The sequence below is a fragment of the Poeciliopsis prolifica genome, unplaced genomic scaffold (genome assembly GCF_027474105.1).
Source record: "Poeciliopsis prolifica strain line A6 unplaced genomic scaffold, Auburn_PproV2 SCAFFOLD027, whole genome shotgun sequence".
NCBI lineage: Eukaryota > Metazoa > Chordata > Actinopteri > Cyprinodontiformes > Poeciliidae > Poeciliopsis > Poeciliopsis prolifica.
Window position 1 is genome coordinate 1,034,934 of NW_026562402.1, and position 19,886 is coordinate 1,054,819.

Sequence of the window (19,886 nt, forward strand, 5' to 3'; positions counted from 1 at the left end):
GTGTCACATTGTCCCAGAAGTAGCCAAACAAAAAATAGAAAAAAACAATGGTGGACCAATATGGGATGCTGAGATTTCCCTACATAAAAAGCAATAAATGTGACAAACTTCTGTAGATTCTTAATGAGTACAGATATACCACAAAACTCTGATGTTTAATTGGGGAGGTATGTTCCATCTGTTTCCACTCTCTTCCCACTATTTCTTGTTTGCTGCTTTCAGTTGCAGGCAGAAATTGGCCTGCTAATGATAAGGATAACAAACAGAATAAAAAGGAAAGAGTTGTTTCCTGCATGCAATTCTCCTGCTTGCCTTCATCTCTTAATCTGCTGCTGCCATCCAGAATTGACAAAATATTTGTAGTCGTACCCGTTGTATTTCTGCATTATCTTTTACATTGCAGCACAAAACATCAAAGTAATTTTATTTGCATTTTCTGATAGATCGTCACAATGTAGCAGCAAATAACTGTATATCTGGTCAAGTTGAAGTATTTGTGTATCCTGTAGATGTACATTAAAATAAGCCTTTTTTTTCATTTTAACAAGACGTTTCTCCTGTCGTTAATAATATCAGTGTTTTAGAGAACATTTTGGAGCTCTAATCTGACAGAGAATCTAGAAAGTAACTTTATAATTTACTCCAGAGAAGCTAAAAAACTGGAGGCAAAGAGAAACTTCCGGCCTCAAAGACTCGGATGTCAACACCAAAGAAAAATTTCTAAATACCTATAGAAATGTTCAAAAAGTTGGTCAGTAGATGCGTTAATGTTAATTGCAAAACATTATCCCAAATTTAGAAAATTTCAGTCAATTATCTTAAAATGGAAAGGGTGTAGGAAACTGGAAACCCAACAGCCTTTCATCAAAACTAGCCAGCTTTTTCAGAAGAGAATTAAGATATTTTCACATCTGATAGTCCTGTAGACTCAGTTCTGTTGGGGGCCAAAATTGCAACATTTGTTACATTTTCAGCTGTCGGCTTTCAGACTGCACTGAGTCAAATGAATCAAACAGTTAGAGATGTCCATTCTCTCTCAGTTGCACGAGACACATAGACATGTTTTGGTTGTATTTACCCAGAATGCCCTATGCCGTAGTGTGATTTAGGCTTTTGGAGCAGTTTCTGGTCCGCTTGATGTTCACATGCATTCAAACTGCACCAGAATTCACTTCAACCAAACCCAGACCGATGTTTGTAAGCGAACCAGAGTTTGCTTTTTTGATCTGCATCAGAGTCCATTTGCACAAAACAAACCGGGCTTTCTGGAGAAACAGACTAGATTTTGATGAAAGATTTTGAACCAAACACGGATGGTGTGAATACACCTTCAATGAAAGAAACATAAAAAAACACTCTAGAGGAGCTCCGTAGCTCAGGTGTGAGAAACTTAACAGGACAACTCTTAGTCATGCACTCTACAAATCTGGCCTTTTTATTTAAGAATGGCAACAAGAAAGTCATTTTTGAACAATAACTGTAAGAACAGCCTTTAAAATTTGTCACAAGTCATTCAGGGGACACAGAAGAGACATAGGAGATCAAAATAAAATTCTTTGACCTACTTGGAAACGACTGTCTGTCGGAAAACGGACACCAGACATCATCCTGAACATGTTCAGCAGTTTTTTGGGTTTTTTTTTTACAGGGACAGGGAAAATGTTCATAATTGGATGACGGATGAAGCTAAATACAAAGCAAGCCTGCAGGGAAAGTTGTTAAAAGCCAAAAAAGACTTGAAACTGGGGCAGAGGTCTACCTCCCGACAGGGCAGTGGGCATAAACCTGTAATCACTGCCACAATGGAATGGTTTACATAAAATGATTTATATTTCAGAATAATTTCGTCAATGTCCAGAAGAATCTGGGATAAAACTTTGTGTACTTTGCAAATCAAAATAGTTATTTTAGGAAGCACTGAATTAGAGAACTAAATGTGAAAATCGAATTTAATTCTCTTTCCTATTCAGCTAAATACCAAAAATTTTAGACATGTAACAAAAGTATAACAAGTTATTAAATATTCTATCCAAGCAACAGTTTGCAGTTCATCAATACTGTCCATATTGATGAGAAAACATAATTTTAATGTCTACTCTAGAGTCTCGTTCTCACAGCTGGAGTGAGAGTGAGGTGTGTTTGGGTAGAATGCACAGAACGCCAGACGTGAGTAAAATGTGCCCTGGAACATGTTGTTTAGTTTACCTTGAGAATTTCAGAGCAGGCTCATTGATTGCTGCTACATGGTTGATACGTTTAGCTGCATCCATGGTAATAACGAGCAAAACAACCTAGTCTTTGGAGAATATGGTGAAGAAGCAGTTCTTCTTTACGTGTTTCTGTAAAACCACCTTGGCACATTCTGGTGATGTTGAGTACTTCTGTCCAGTTAGTTGATTTACCTGATCAACTCAAAGAATTGACAAACCTAGAGAATATCTCAGTTCCTACATAAAGTCTGTGGTAAACATTTCTGGAAAATGTCTTGATTGAGAAACAAAAACTATTTTCTTTGAACCAAGAAGTTGTTTTCTGAGCTGAAATGACAAACATGTCTATAAATCTGCCAGAGATGTGAGATCTTGTTACATGTCGTATTGTAACAATATGGTTATGCACTTTATTTTGGGTTTATTTTGGGTGAATGACCAATCCCTCTGAAGCATAACAAGCCTTCAGATGATGAGTTTCCATGATGTTTTTTTTGGGGGGGAAAGTCTTTGTGTGTACACTTAGTACTTTAAGTAACATAACGTGTTTGCTCATCGTCTGAAGTCCAACTTTTTTAACGTTTCTTTGTCGCTGCATTCAAAAGAATTCATGTCATTAAGCTTTCCAGCAAGTAGGATTTATTTCATAATTGATCAAACCTCTTCCATGAACACATTGATCACAATCCAAGGTGCACAAATCAAATCAAACTGAAAACCCTGGTTTGTTTGTGCCATGCCACACTCTACAGCTCGTTAGCCAGCAACAGGGTAAGCTTAAACCTCTGATTGGAACAGTTTAGCCAGAGCAAGTGATTTTTTTTCTTCTGCTGCTAGGAACCATGCTGAGCCCTTCCCATTGAAGGTCTACACACTTTATGCAGTGATCAGAAGGATATTTCTGCTTTCCAATCCAATCAGAGTAACATGATTTATTCTTTTTATTTTACTTTTTTGACCATGGTTGATTTTTCTTTTTTTGTTGTTGTTTTCCAAACTGAATTTTGCACTTGTTGACTTAAAAATAAATAAATAAATAAAAAATCAGTGTTCCTGGCAGTCATGGACTTTTGAGGGAGGGAAACAAACAAAAACATGCTGCAGATATCATATTGCCTATTAGCGATCTATCCCGGTGTCTCACTGTGGAGCGTTTTTATCCTTTTGATTTTTCAATAACTTTTGTTTAATTTATCAAAAGCAATCAATGTTTTTGGCTCTTCTGATTGTTGTTTCTCCCTATGACTATGAGCTGTCTGAAAGATGATAGATCAAAGTGATTGGAGGCTTTTCTGGGATTAGGGAGAAGTGGACACACCCCACACGCAAAGGTCTGTCATTGGTGTTAGCTGTCAAATTATCCAAATAACACATTAAATCTTAAATGTCCATGTAATACAAAAAAGGGACAGTGCACTGTTAAAAACTCTAGATAGACTGCATTGTACAGATCATAAGTTAAAATAACCCATCTCATACCTATCCAGGTGACTGTTGTAGATTTTTTACTCTTGTTAATATTGTAAGGGACTCGTTTAAAAGTATTCTTATGTCACTGCTCAGGATTCGTTTGAAAGTTTCAATACTTTGTCAGATTTAGTGCTCTTTAGTTGCCTTTTTTGAGCTTTTTTATTGAGATCTTTTGACAGTTCCTCTCCTCGTACCATCACCTTGTATTTACCTCCTTTCTCTGTTCAAAACTCTATTTTTGCTCTTGGTCTTTGTCTTTCTTCCTGTATTCTGTTTTATCTCTTGTTCGACTTTTTCCATAACCCCTCTCCTCTCTCTTTTTTGTATGTTTTTCATTTTTCTTCCCCCTTCTCTCCAGTTGACTTATTGATTTCATTTTCATACTGTTGGTAGTTGTTCCCCTTGTCATAAACTATCAGTGTTGCCTCCTTTCATGCTGGTATTGATCACTGTGCAGCCAATCACAACCAATCTCCACAAGGCATCATTATCTGCTCTTACTGTTTCTCTTTTGTTGCTTATCTGTCTTGCATCGTCTGCTCTGTGGAGTATATTTTTCAATTGGACAATTCAAAGGTTTGGCGAAATGACAGGGGTGTTCATTTTGGTATTTATGTCGTTATTTCTGTCCCCTTCTTTTGTCTTGTTTTTTTTAGGTTAGGTCCTCGTGTTTTGTCACAATGTGTCATTGTGTGAAATTACAACTTTCATGTAAAACCTTTTGTAAAAAATCTGTTCCTTTCTTTGTTGGTCTGTCCATCTTTTGTGAGATTGACTTTAGCTGAGATTCAAAAACCTTTCTCTACTCTTTGTCAGAATTATTTAAATCATTCCTGAATCATTCCCAAACCAGCTGTGAAATATTTTATGTTCCTAGACCACTTCCAACTAAAAAACCCTCGATAGGGGGGCTTTTATGCCCATTTCCTAAATACTTTAACTGACAACTCTCCACAGAGCTGCTAATAAACAGATAATCGCCTGAATAAGACTCCAACCACCCTGCAGAGGCAGCTTAGTTCAGCTTATGTTGTTTATACTGTGTTCCTTTAGAGAACATCTAAGGATCTGCATCCCATAACTTTAGGTGAGTTCTATATGTAAAGAAATAATGCAGCATCTGAATGCATTATTCTGATGACTGATGGCAAAAAATGGTAAAGCAAAGCAATGAATGTCAGAAAAACATAAAAGAATTCAGATATAAATTAAGATTTTACACGTGCCAAACTAGTCTTCACAAATTATTCAAACTCAGACGTACCACCGGTAAACAGGAACCCTAGAAGGCAAAATAATGTTTTTATTTTTCTGCAGAAAACCATTTTGTTTCATCAAAAAAATGGGGATCAAAGCAAATCAAGAAATTTATCAAAACAAATTTGTTCAAATGTTTAAGTTATCTGCAAGTGAAAAAAATAATGATTTTAATCCTTTTATTTCTGTATTTATTTTACTGAGGAGTGAGCAAAACAATCCAGGGATGTACAAAATATTTACCAACTGTACTTTTCCTTTAAGTCTTTTTTGTACAATTATAAGTACCACTGCCATCCACTGACTATAAAAAAAAATCTTAAGGCATTTCTTCTTAGCACATTTTTTGGTTCCCTTTCTAAGATATATAATCTCTGTTATTCAACACTTTAAATAATTTTTATCCACTGTAATTGCTTGTTTTCTGTTTGAGATTTTTAGCCCTTTGAGATCTCAACATAAAAATATATTAAAATGTCACTACTTTTTCAAAACCCTGAAAAAATAAAACACACTTCAAATTAATTTTTTTTTTATATAACCTCATCTCTATCAGTATCGGCCGATACCAATGTTGGTCCCGTGCCATCATAAATATGTCAGATAAAATTGATGCTTAAAAAATGTAATTTTTTTTACTATTTTCATAGCATATTGTCAGGTTCTGTGTTTTTCTGTGTTTTATTCTGAGTTTTCTGTGTCCTGAGTTCTCCTCGTTGTCCTGTCTTCCCCTTGATTGTTCCCAGGTGTGTCTTGTTCTCCTGATTACCCTCAGTGTATTTAGTCCCTCCTGTGTCCTTTGTTCCTTGTCGGGTCCTTGTCGTTGTCAGATTGTTGTCAGATTGTCATTGTTGTTTTTTTGTGCCGCCCTTAAGACCAGTTGCTACCGGTGTGAGCCCTGGCTTCTGCTCAGCCGTGCTGCCTGGCCGCGGACTATTGTTTATTGACTGTGTTTTTGTGGACTATTTTGTTATTAAATTACACCACCGTTTACTTACCTGGGTCTCCAGCGTGCTGCCTCACCACCGCCACCACACCACTTCATGACAGAAGGACCCGACCAGGAAATAAAGTGAGGCCGCATCATGGACCCAGAGGGGGTAGAGGAGCTACTCCGAACCATCCAGGAATATGAGGAGTCTAAGAGCACGTCCACGTATGCATTAAGGCGATTGGGGTTCGCCATACGCCTGGGACTGCTGCTGGACTACTGGGTTCCACGTCTCCCGCACCCCGCGCTGGTGGAGCTGCAGCGGGAGGCAGAGGAGATACGCCGGACAGCCTTTGCTGCCTGGGATGCTAAACCTCTGCCTCCCAGGCCAGACATCCGCTCCGCCAGCCCAGCCCCAGCTCCAGCCGCTGTTCCACGTGCCGCTCCGCCGGCTGCTGTTCCTCGTGCTGCTCCGCCGGACCCCGCTCCGGCTGCCGTTCCTGCTCCGCCGGACCCCGCTCCGGCTGCCGCTCCTGCTCCGCCGGACCCCGCTCCGGCTGCCGCTCCTGCTCCGCCGGACCCCGCTCCGGCTGCCGCTCCTGCTCCGCCGGACCCCGCTCCGGCTGCCGCTCCTGCTCCGCCGGACCCCGCTCCGGCTTCGGCTCCTGCTCCGCCGGATTCCGCTCCGGCTTCGGCTCCTGCTCCGCCGGATTCCGCTCCGGCTTCGGCTCCTGCTCCGCCGGATTCCGCTCCGGCTTCGGCTCCTGCTCCGCCGGATTCCGCTCCGGCTTCGGCTCCTGCTCCGCCGGATTCCGCTCCGGCTCCGGCTCCTGCTCCTGCTCCGCCGGATTCCGCTCCGGCTCCTGCTCCTGCTCCGCCGGATTCCGCTCCGGCTCCTGCTCCTGCTCCGCCCGATTCCGCTCCGGCTCCGGCTCCTGCTCCGCCGGATTCCGCTCCGGCTCCTGCTCCGCCGGATTCCGCTCCGGCTCCTGCTCCGCCGGATTCCGCTCCGGCTCCTGCTCCGCCGGATTCCGCTCCGGCTCCTGCTCCGCCGGATTCCGCTCCGGCTCCTGCTCCGCCGGATTCCGCTCCGGCTCCTGCTCCGCCGGATTCCGCTCCGGCTCCTGCTCCGCCGGATTCCGCTCCGGCTCCTGCTCCGCCGGATTCCGCTCCGGCTCCTGCTCCGCCGGATTCCGCTCCGGCCTCCGTGGACTCTGCTCCTCGTGCCGCTGCTCCGGCAGCCTCTATCCCTAGTGCTCCTTCCGAGATCCCTAGTGCTCCTTCCGAGATCCCTAGTGCTCCTTCCGAGATCCCTAGTGCTCCTTCCGAGATCCCTAGTGCTCCTTCCGAGATCCCTAGTGCTCCTTCCGAGATCCCTAGTGTTCCTCCAGTGTCCCCTAGTGTTCCTCCAGTGTCCCCTAGTGTTCCTCCAGTGTCCCCTAGTGTTCCTCCAGTGTCCCCTAGTGTTCCTCCAGTGTCCCCTAGTGCTCCTCCTGTGCCCCCTAGTGCTCCTTGGCGCCGAGGACACCCTCCGGACCTCCCCTGTGGGGTCTGCCGCAGGCGCCGAGGACGCCCTCCGGACCTCCCCTGTGGGTTCTGCCGCCGGCGCCGAGGACGCCCACCGGACCTCCCCTGTGGGTTCTGCTGCGGGCGCCGAGGATGCCCACCGGACCCCCCTCGACGCCTCTGCCCACTTTCTGTTTAGTTTTGGACTCTTGGCCCCTCCTTGTGTTTCCGCCCACCTTTTGTGGGTAGTTTTTTGTTTTCTGGACTCTGGCCCTCCTTCCGTCGCCCCTCCGCCCACCCTGGTTTTTTGGGTTTTGGATTTTGTTTTTGGGCGTCTGGTAGCCGCCCTTTAAGGGGGGGGTACTGTCAGGTTCTGTGTTTTTCTGTGTTTTATTCTGAGTTTTCTGTGTCCTGAGTTCTCCTCGTTGTCCTGTCTTCCCCTTGATTGTTCCCAGGTGTGTCTTGTTCCCCTGATTACCCTCTGTGTATTTAGTCCCTCCTGTGTCCTTTGTTCCTCGTCGGGTCCTTGTCGTTGTCAGATTGTTGTCAGATTGTCATTGTTTTTTTGTGCCGCCCTTAAGACCAGTTGCTACCGGTGTGAGCCCTGGCTTCTGCTCAGCCGTGCTGCCTGGCCGCGGACTATTGTTTATTGACACTGTGTTTTTGTGGACTATTTTGTTATTAAATTACACCACCGTTCACTTACCTGGGTCTCCAGCGTGCTGCCTCACCACCTCCACCACCACACCTTATGACACATATAGGCAATCTTTTTAAATAATTCTGAAACTAACCAAGAATACTTTCTCAGACTGACTTCATAGATGTTTCAGGATGGCTGAACTTCTTCATTAACTTAATGTACTGTTAAATGCAGCTGAGCCTTGAGTGTCAGAAGTCACACTTAACTGAGAATGTGGAAATGAGAAGCGTTAATAAAGGTGAGGAACATCTTAAAGCAGGTGTTATTAAATATATTTAGTAATGATAGAATGAAGTCAACCTACAGAAAGCAGTGCCAATCTATTTTTTTCATACCTGATGTTTAAGCATCTTTTTTTTTCCAGAGTGAAGATATTGCACTCTGGAAAAACAACTTTTTAAACTTTTTCCACTTTGAAAGTTGAAATAATTTTCACTTTTTCTTTGTTCATCCTCTCTCTCTCGTGTTGCTTTTGTCGCTGCTCTCTGGTTCTCGATCGAACACGAAGTTGAATTCTAGCCTACGGTTTCTCTCAGAAAAAAATCAGAGGTTTCCATGCTGACAACTCCTCCCCCACAGAAGGATTTTTATCCTCCAGCCTTTGTGCCCTCTAGCTTGCCGTACGCTGACCTTTCTGAGTTCTGCCAATCTATCGGCTCGCGCCAGCCGGACCCCTGCTGCTCCCCCTCTCGGTGTCTCCTCCAGCAGGGGCTCTAGGGAACAATTCGCCAACGCCCTGTACTGTGTTGTATTGAAAGCGACCTCAACTACATAAGGAATTGACACATCTTTTTTACCTTTATTTTTTTTTCTTTTTTGGCTTTCGGGGCTCACTCTAGTCACTGTTTCACCATCCCACCCCCTGTGCGTTCTCAGGAAGAACTTTTGTGGAACCCGGACCACCAGCCGGGATAAGAGAGGAAAGCAGCGGGGCTTTTAGGTGGGTTTTTCTCTGGCTTTTGTTGCCTTCAAACAGCCACAACATTATCGAAACAGTCCACTTTCCACCAGCCTCTTTTGTGTCCCGTTGTCAGTCAATCCGTCTGTCCTTCCCAGCATCTTTTTTTGACGATTTGAAGCATGATTTTCCTTTGTGATTGCTTTCCAATTCACCCGCAGTACTCCCAAGGAGATCAATTTTTTGTGTGTGTGCGTGTGTTCCCCTTTCTTCTCTGGCCTTTTTGTAAATAAATAAATATCTGTATGCTATTGTTTGTTCCTTACAGATATGTTGACAAGTTCTCTTTCATGTGGAACTTTGGACATTTTTTTTTTTCTAGAGCCGTTCTGCGGCTATTTAAGTGCTTTTATCTTGCAGATTTTTCAAAAGGTGGTTTGGTTCATGTTTTTATCAGCCAAATGTTGAATTTACAGGGTCTCCATCACTTCCTTATTTTTTTTTTTGCATTTCTATCCAAGGTATCTGCTGCAGTATTTCAACCTTGCGAAAATACAGATGCATGCAAAATAATTCATGGGTTTCAATAAAAATCCTTCCACTCAGAAGGAACTACTAAGAAGTAGTTCAGGCAATTTGAGCGCCCAATTTTTTGTTCTGGAGTAACATGTCGAATTTAAGTGGGTCCACTTTGTTTTTACATGACCAAAGGGTCCATCAATATGCTGTTCTGTGAAAGAGGATTATGGCTTATATATATATATTTAAAAAAAAAGAATATTCATAACTTTAATTTACAACTCTCAGAATAAAGTTATGAATTTTTTTTTCTTATGTGTTTAGATTTACTCACACTTCTAACAGACAGTCGAATGTTTTTTTTTTTTTAATGATTCCTAATTTCTTTTCCGTCTTGCTGGTTTTAGTGAGAATGCGAGCAGCAGCGTTCTGGATCAGCTGCAGGTGAACCATTGATTTGTTAGTCCGACCTGTGAAGACTCTGCTGCAGTAAACAATGTGACAATAGTTAAAGCATAGGTGTCAAACTCTGGCCCGCGGACCAAATTTGGCCCGCAGTGTAATTATATTTGGCCCGCGAGGCAATTTCAAATTAATATTAGACATTTACGTCAGAAAGGAGGCATAAAATGTTTATTTAAATTTTATTTAATATATTTAATATTTTATTTCATATATTAAATATGTTTTATTTAATATAATAATGTTTTATTATTATTAGCAACTCAATTTTGCACACCTGCACTTTTAAGTTAGATAAGCTTTGTTTGTTCAATATTTATTGTTATATTAGAACTTGTTTGGGTCCATATTAAAAGATTCATTTGTTCAACGTTTGCCCGCGACTTTGTTCAATTTAAAGTTTTGGCCCACTGTGTATTTGAGTTTGACACCCCTGAGTTAAAGCATAGATGAGATTTTCTAGATCTTGTTGAACCATAAGTTCTCTAATCCTGGAGATGTTCTTCAAATGATAAAATGCAGATTTTATAACTGTCTTTATGTGGCTGTGAAGGTTCAGGTTAGAGTCTATCACTATTCCTCGGTTTCGGGCCTGATCACTAGGTTTTAGTTGTAATAACTGAAGCTGTGCATTGACTCTAGATTGCTCCTCTTTAGGTCAAAAAATAATTTCATTTTTGTTTCTGTTCAGCTTGAGCTCTATTATATAAATGTCACATTGATTTTGAAATCATTCAGAAATATTCAGTCTTTTTATTATCACAAAAAACTTGACATTTTAACCCAGTTGTGCAGACTTTTTAGAGCTATTGTAGGACTGAACTTTGACTAGGCCATTTTAACACAAACATATTTTGTTTCAGTTCCATTGTCGCTCTGATTGGATGTTTGGGGTCTTTAATTCACAGAGGATTAATGTTAACACCATGTAAACACAGCTTTTCACTCAAATCTTCTCCTCAGATGTCTGTTCTTATTTCCCTTCATGTTGTTCTGGTTCCTGCGTTCTCCACCAAAGTGTGAACTTGCCGATAGTCGAACCCTAACAGGAACTTTGTTAGTGCATGTTGTCCTCCATCTCCATCCCTCCATCCCTCAGCAATGGATTGGTCAGGTCTATCAACCACAGAACCTCAGCTCATCACCTGGGAGTTCCAATTGCCTGCCAGTCATCAGATAAAATGGATTTCCAATTGAGTCAAGGCTCCCAAGCTGGATTCTGCAGAATGGAGGTGGTGGTGGTTGGTGGGGGATTTAGGGGCTGACTTCTTCTGCTCCCCTGCCTTTACCGACTTCTTGCTAGTTATTTGTTTTTCTCTTTCTTTCTCTGCGCTGATCACCCTCTGTCCTGCTTCTCCTCTCTGCAGCCCCTGCAGTGTAGTGTGTTGATCTGTTGGCCAGAGCCGCATGAAATGGAAACAGTCTCATTGTAAGAAAGCCGCATCCAAATCACTGAAGTACGCAGTAACCTCGGTAATTTTTCACGGCCGGTGCCCACTTCGACTCGCAAGTTTTCACCTAATACAGAAAAACAAATGTGAAAGAGCAGAAAGGTACTTTCATCCAGGATGGTACATTTTATTTTGTATTCTCTATAACTCTGTAAACATATATTTAAATATATATTCATCACACAAGTGCTGACTAATCACTATTAATCACTGCCTTGAAAGGAAAAATACACATTATCAAAAACACGTTCAAGAAAATATATTTTTTTGTCTCAAACTAAACATTTCAGTTGTCCAGGTTTTTATATCCAGGAAAGTTTAAAAAAAGTCATTTTGTTTCAACTTAATTTAGAAATATTAACTATACACTGCTTGTGTCTGAGTAGAAGGACAATTCACCTTTGCAAAAATTAAGCTATTTTATGGTGCTAGTGGCATTTAGTTGACAGTAATCTGACAGGAAGTGGGGAAAGACAAGCGACAAAGAAACCAACAATAGAATTTAAACTCTTGACTGCAAAGTTTGCTGCTGAGCAGATCAGTCTGACTCGAGTTCCTCATCTTTTCACTCTCGTTTGTGACTCTGCATTTTTGATGTCAATACAAGAACGCATGATGTGCTACTGTAAACTAGGTAACCCACAGCAGGAGAGAAGGTAATAATACCATTAATCTGCATCATGTAACATTAATACACTGAACGTTTTAGATGAATCACATGCGTTCTAACATTTGGTGATATATTTGAACATAAACAGAAATCCGCCTTATAAAAGTTTTCAAAATTGCTTTAATGGACACTTGCCATCCATTGTTTCTCTAAAGAATGATTGAAAAATGTCAGCAAACTTGGTAAAGACAAACTCCAATAGACTGAGAGCTGGAATTGATACAAAAAGCATGACTGAGAGCAGCTAAATACAAACATTTCAAACTTATCGTTTGTAGAGAATTGAACACTTTTTCTCTTTTCTCCTGCTTCTCATTTGCCGCCGCTCTGTGTTGGTCTGTCACACAAGATCCTGACAAAATCCATTCATGTTTGTGGTTTCAATGTGATGGTGTGAAGAAAGTTGAACTGTTCTTTTGCAAGAGAATTTGTATTCAATTCACTTTGATTTCACATTTACACTGTGATTACTACGAAAGAGAACTAGTTGCATATTGTTTGTTGGTCTAAACATAATTAAGCTAAAAGTCCAGTCTGTTCTCTGGTTTTTATATGTATGATTGCATTTGATCTTCTTAAGACCAGTGAGCTGTTAAAAAAGAAACATAACAGGAAGGAGAATGAGAGGTGAAACTGTAAAGCAGGAGGTTTAAAAGAGTTAAGCTGTATTGATCACTATGTGGTTGTAATGATTTCTGTAACACAGCTGGAGGATCTCAGAGTCAAAGCTCTGTTTTATCTACACAGAGGTTCCACCACACTGTTATCTTTTTTTACAGGATGCCACACAAATCACTGAAAAGCTTTAGATTTTTTGTTTTTTAATCTGGAAAATTAATAATTTATTTCTAGATTTTCTGAGTTTCAAATAATAATCTTTCAAAATACTTTCTCAAATATTCCTAATCCTGCAGTACAGAGTGCTAAAAGTTACACAATAAATATAAATAATTAAACAAGTATTTATTTTGATTTGATGATTGATCAAATTAGTTGATTCTAATTATATAATTCATACAGATGCTTCTGTATAAATGCAACAATTAATGTGTTTAATAAATGTACAATTAAACAAATGTAAAAATCATTCATTTTAATCTAATTGTGTTAAAACATTTAGAATCACTAGAGTATTTATTGAAATGTTTGCGTATAATCAATCAGGTCCTAACATCCGATTGGCTGCTCAGCAACTCAACTGAAAACTACCACAGCAGGGTTAGCCCCGCCCATCGACTTTGAACAAAGCTGAAAATGAATTCATGTTTCAACCAAAGAACTATGAAACCTAATGAACAAATTAAATACTTACATATTTTCATATATATCAATATATAATAGGCAGTTTTCAAATGTTATTTTTATCAGTCATTGATTAGTATATGGATGTATTTGTTAAATGTACCTCCATTTTTAAATGTTTACATTGGTGCAGGTGCTGTATGTGGTGATGAACTTTGGCCTTCAGAAAACATAATCAAAAACCAAATCTATTTTGATCAACTATCAGTTATTGGAATGTGACTTTGAGACCAAATAAAAATGCAAATATTTTTGCTTTGAATATTAAAATTAGTAATAATAATAACTTGATTTCTGATACCTTCATATTTAATCAGTGATTGTTTTTCACACCGGTTGAAAAAGAATGTCTAATCCAAACAGCAAAAGTAAATTAGACTCTGAGCCCAGTCTTCCTGAATATGACTGTATGTTTATGTTTAATACTGGAGCAGCCGTCATAATATGTTTCATCTATGTGTTAAAAACACATGTAGGTAAAGTGAAAATCTGCAGCTTGTCTGCTTCATCATTCGCTGTTTCTCTGCTGAAAATGTTTTCTTTACTGAGATCTTCCACCATAACCATGGATCGTCAGGTTAAACATTGTTTCTATTCAAAGCCTGCATCTAATTTATATGGATCTATAGATATAAAGAGACTTTCTCATTGACAGCCTGCCAGCCCTAGAAACCAACCTTTTCCTCATATTTTCAAACTCTTTTTCCTTCTGAATAAATCACCGCTCTAAAAATACATCATCCTGCTCCAATTCAACATTTTGATAGGCTGCTCCTAAAGTTTGTATGCTTGGATGTTTCCATGGTGCTGTAGCTCCTGTCACACCAGCTATTTATATAGAAAGCTTTTCTCAAAATCACTTTGCCATTTTCAAACAAAGTCATTGTTCGTTTCAGAGATCCTGGTCGTTTTGATGGAAGGAGTTGGATTATGTTATCACAGTGAACAAGTTGTAATAGTAGGTGTTGCTTTTAGACTTTAAATGCATTACATTTCAGCTGAAATGCACCTCTTTGCAAAAGTCTTTTCCCCTTTACAGTCAGAGATAGTATTGGTTTCTTTTGGGATTTTTTGATGTAACATTAGTTAGTACATGATGTTAGCTGTGGGAGTTTTCAACTTTTAAAATTGATTTAAAAATGTATAAAAATCAGTTGCTGAACAAATACAATAAGGTTTGATTATGATTATTCTCTTTTGTGAGTTTCTCTGCAGATTCAGCTGGAATTAATTGGAGATATGTTTTAAAAAAGTACAGAAAAGATTGTATTTTTTATTTTAATTAATTTTTGCTGATTTTGTGTGTGTTTTTTTGTGCATAGAAAGGTTAAGAATGGCCTAAATTGTTATAAGAAGCTGTGTTTTTTGTTCTTATGTTGGTTAATTTAATTTAGCTTGACCTAAATAAATCATATATATATATATATATATATATAATATATATATATATATATATATATATATATATATATATATATATATATATAATATATATATATATGGCTCAATGACTGGATAGCTCAATACATAAGGCATCAGTATATCACCCGAGAGGGCAGGGTTCGAATCCAGTCTGGGTCCTTAGGCAAGACCCTTCAAGCTACTGCCTACCTCATACCATGAGAGATACTAAGTTGCGTAACATGCCGGCTCAGACGTCGCCCGGCCAAACAAGGTCTGCGTCAGGTGTTGGGGAACCAGAGCACCTTGATGACAAATGGGCTACTGGAACAAGACGGAAATGGGCGAGAGATGAAAACGTGGATCTGTTGGAATGCTACTACTCAAGTAACCCTAGTCAGAGGGGTTACATGCAAAGACTGGGGAAGGAATGGTTACTTCGACATCCCCAGTCAACACTAAGCGCTAAACAACTAGTAGCTCAGTGTTCCAACATCCGCAAACGACAACTGCTATCACAACTTGAGATTGACGAGATACAACACAAATGCTACGGCAAAAGGGAGGAACCCGGATGTCAGGACTGTGGGGACTTAACTACAAGTCCCCACCCAGTGAGGGGATACACGGCCCCAATGAGCGAAACAGAGCTGAACGAGACAGCTGCTGACCTGAGAGAGAGAATCATGACCCGAATGACAACCAGGCCTCCCCGGCGCCAATTACAACGGCTGAGTGAAGTACCATCTGAAAGTCTCATTGAGAATGTGAATGCAGCATTGAGAACGATCCCTACCAACACCATAACAGAAACCAATGAGCTGATCTACAACTCAGCATCAGTGATCCTTGAGATACTTGGCTATAAGAGCAACCATGAGACCCAATACCCACCATGGAAAAGACGGTTAGAGGCTAAAATCAAGGTAACAAGGAGGGAAGTGAGCCAACTGTCAGAGCTCCACAAGGGTACAATGAAAAGACCAGTACCCAGAAAGTACAGGCAGATGCCCATACCTGAAGCACTCGAGACTGCCAAACAGAGGCTCCAAGCCTTGTCCAGCCGCCTAAAGAGATACACAAGGGAGAATGAATCCAGAAGGATTAACCGGCTCTTCTCCACTCAACCAGCTAAGGTGTACTCTCAATGGCAGGGTAACAATAACAACAGAGCAGACCCACCAAGGCTGGAGACTGAACAATACTGGAAAGGCATATGGGAAAGGGAGGCGTCCCACAACAGCAATGCACAGTGGCTGATCTCTCTACGAGAGGACCACAGCAACCTCCCTGAGCAAGCCCCGGTAACCATCACTGTGACAGATGTCCAAGAAAGAGTCTCAGGTATGAAAAACTGGACAGCACCAGGGCCTGACATGATCCATGCCTACTGGCTAAAGAAACTCACTGCTCTCCATGAGCGAATGGCAGCCCAAATGAACCAGCTGCTACAAAGTGGGACTCACCCTGAATGGTTAACTGAAGGGCGGACAATCCTAATCCAGAAGGATCCATCAAAGGGTCCAGTCCCACCCAACTACCGACCAATAACCTGCCTCTCCACAACCTGGAAGCTCATGTCAGGCATCATAGCGGCCAAGATAAGCAAACACATGGATAAACACATGAGCACGGCACAGAAGGGTATCGGTGTAAATAGCAGAGGAGCCAAACACCAACTCCTCGTAGACCGCACAGTTGCCCGAGACTGCAAAACCCGACACACCAACCTGTGCATGGCTTGGATTGATTACAAGAAAGCCTATGACTCAATGCCGCATACTTGGATCATTGAATGCTTAGAGATGTATAACATCAACAGGACTCTGAGAGCCTTCATTGCAAACTCAATGAGGCTGTGGAAAACCACCCTTGAAGCCAACTGCAAACCACTTGCACAAGTGTCCATCAAATGTGGCATATACCAAGGAGATGCTCTGTCCCGCTACTGTTCTGCATAGGCCTGAACCCCTCAGCCAAATTATCAACAAGACTGGCTACGGATACAGACTCAAAATGGGGCCAATATCAGTCACCTACTCTACATGGATGACATCAAGCTGTACGCCAAGTGTGAGCGAGACATCGACTCACTGATCCACACCACCAGGATCTACAGCACTGACATTGGGATGTCATTTGGACTAGAGAAGTGTGGTCGGCTGGTCACAAAGAGGGGGAAGGTCATCCACACAGAAGGGGTCTCACTCCCAGAAGGAACAATAGCAGACATAGAGGACAGTTACAAGTACCTAGGTATACCACAAGCAAATGGCAACCTCGATGAGGTCACAAGGAAAGGAGCCACAGCTAAATACCTCCAACGAATAAGGCAAGTCCTGAGAAGCCAGCTCAATGGCAAGAACAAAATCCGTGCGATAAACAGCTATGCCTTGCCAGTAATCAGATACCCTGCTGGAATAATTAGCTGGCCAAAGGAGGAGATAAAAGCCACAGATATTAAGACCAGAAAGCTACTAACCATGCATGGAGGGTTCCATCCCAAATCCAGCACCCTGAGACTGTACACGAGCCGCAAGGACGGAGGCAGAGGACTAGTGAGTGTGAGAACCACTGTCCAGGACGAAACAACTAAGATCCATAAATACATCAGGGACAAAGCCTCAACAGACAATGTGCTCAGTGAATGTCTCAGACAACAGGGAACGGAGGTTGAGGTGCCAGAGATACCATCATGGGAGGACAAGCCCCTACATGGGATGTACCACCAGCAAATAACCCAAGTGGCTGATATCAGTAAATCCTACCAATGGCTGGAAAAAGCTGGACTCAAGGACAGCACAGAGGCCCTCATCCTGGCCGCCCAGGAACAGGCCCTAAACACCAGAGCAATAGAGGCCCAGATCTACCACACCAGACAAGACCCAAGGTGTAGGTTGTGCAAGGAGGCCCCTGAGACAATCCAGCACATCACAGCAGGGTGCAAGATACTGGCAGGGAAAGCGTACATGGAGCGACATAACCAAGTGGCAGGCATAGTGTACAGAAACATCTGTGCAGAATATGGACTGGAAACCCCAAGATCAAAGTGGGAAACACCCCCAAAGGTGGTGGAGAACGCCAGAGCTAAGATCCTGTGGGACTTCCAGATCCAGACAGACAAAATGGTAATGGCGAACCAACCAGACATTGTCGTAGTGGATAAACATCAGAGGAAAGCCGTTGTGGTAGATGTAGCAATACCAAGTGATTGCAACATCAGGAAAAAGGAGCATGGTGAAGACCACAGTGGTGCCTGTGGTCATCGGGGCCCTCGGGGCAGTAACCCCCAAACTGGAGCAGTGGCTACAACAGATCCCAGGAACAACATCAGACATCTCAGTCCAGAAATGTGCAGTCCTTGGCACAGCCAAGATACTGCGCAGAACCCTCAAGCTCCCAGGCCTCTGGTAGAGGACCCGAGCTCAGAGGATAAGAACCACCCGCGGTGGGTGAGAAGGGAATTTTTTTTATTTTTTATATATATATATAAACAGTTTTTCTCCCACCTGAGCAGTTTATCTCTGCAGCTCCTCAAGTGTTACCATGGAGCTGGAATGTGATTGTATTGTATTTGAGGATAAATGAATGAAAACTCTTGTTTGTCTATCATATAAAACTCAATTAAAACAGAGCGAATTGAAAACATGTACTTGGACTGTAAAACCTTTCCTCTGAGTTGTGATTTTAAAACGGTCTGAAGGGTTAGTGAGGATTCCTTCTCTCCATTACTGAGATAATCTCTACCTTTACTAAATCTGACCTTTCAGATGTGGCCAGTTAAAGGTGAAAAAGTGTGAATGGAAAAGTCACAGCTATTTCCCCTGAGAGCATCTTAAAGGTCAGATGGTGTTGTAGGGTTGCAACAATTCTAACTTTCTTTTTCCCCCATTTTCTCCCGTAGAACCTGCTGGTCAACCATGGATGAAGAGTGGGTGAAAGAAGAAGAAGAAATGTTATATCCCATGGAGACTTTTTTTGTTAGCCACTTCGAGTAGTGTTCGCTTTGCTCTTGCTTTGGACTAAGAAGAAAGATGATTTGCTTTTAGCATGCCTTGTCCAAAAACTTTTATTATGTTATTTATCTACAGTATCACGTGTTCCAGCGTTGCACTGCTCTGCTGCAGAGAATCTTTAAAATGATGGTGTGTGTTTGCTTGGTGGTGCAGGGATACGTTCAGGGTCACTCCTCCATCTGCCAAAGCGAGGAGTCAGTTCACGTCCAAAGCTCTGCTGCTTCTGATGTCATGAAACGAAGAGGGGGAAAAAGATCAGATGTGTGCCCTGAATGCAGTGTGTAGGAATCATGTTTTGAGTTTGATCAGAGAGAAGAGAGGATTTTTGCTTTTGAGTTTTATGGTTTTGTACTGTTCCAACAACATGGGAGAATGCTCAGGTAATCCTGGAATCAACTTTAACGTGTCATACATGTGACTGAGTAGACGAGCTTATTAAACCATTCATATCATTTAACTGTCTGACGTGCTTTTCTTTCCAAACTGCAAAACCAACCTGTTTGTCTTTTGTGACCATAAATTGTCAAAAATATTTATGTATTTTTGACAATTTAGTTTAAAAAAGTAAACTTAAGGAAAAGAAAACAAGTCTTAACAGAGGGCTGCAATGACAACATTGTCTCAACTTGTGATACCACATTCAATGATAACATTACGGTATATAACAATGTCATAAAATCAGGTTTCAAAATGTAAGACTACATTTTGAAAACAGTATAATATAATAATCGATGCAAAATGTAATAAAACCCTGGGACGCCCAAGCACGAAACCCTGCAGTACCTCATGATTAAATGTGGTAATAGCTTTATTACTTTTTGTGCAAATTATTATAAAATGCAGAAGTTCACCATATTTATATATCATAATAAAAATAGAAATGATAATGTAGTAATGCAGCACATAATGTGATAAAATATCACAAACAGTTTTGTATCTATCCTAGTGATCATACTTGTATTGACATATTGTTTCTCCTATAAGCATTTAAATGAAAACTTTGGTCAATAAATGAAAAACAAAACTTTTATTTGCATCTTCAGACTCACAGCCAGAACCGTTGATGTTAATCTCCATGTCATTCAAAATG

At 41.2% G+C, this 19,886-nt stretch overlaps 1 protein-coding gene across 2 annotated transcripts in view; it reads left to right on the forward strand.

Moving 5' to 3' along the window:
* chchd6a (coiled-coil-helix-coiled-coil-helix domain containing 6a) overlaps positions 1 to 19,253 on the forward strand; it is a 72,148-nt gene extending 52,895 nt beyond the window's left edge. For both annotated transcript variants that reach the window (XM_055048286.1, XM_055048287.1), the window contains one exon: positions 18,685 to 19,253. In XM_055048286.1, coding sequence (XP_054904261.1) covers positions 18,685 to 18,708 — 24 coding nt within the window. In that variant the 3' untranslated portion in view covers positions 18,709 to 19,253. The remainder of the gene's footprint in view (positions 1 to 18,684) is intronic.
* The last annotated feature ends 633 nt before the right edge of the window (positions 19,254 to 19,886 follow it).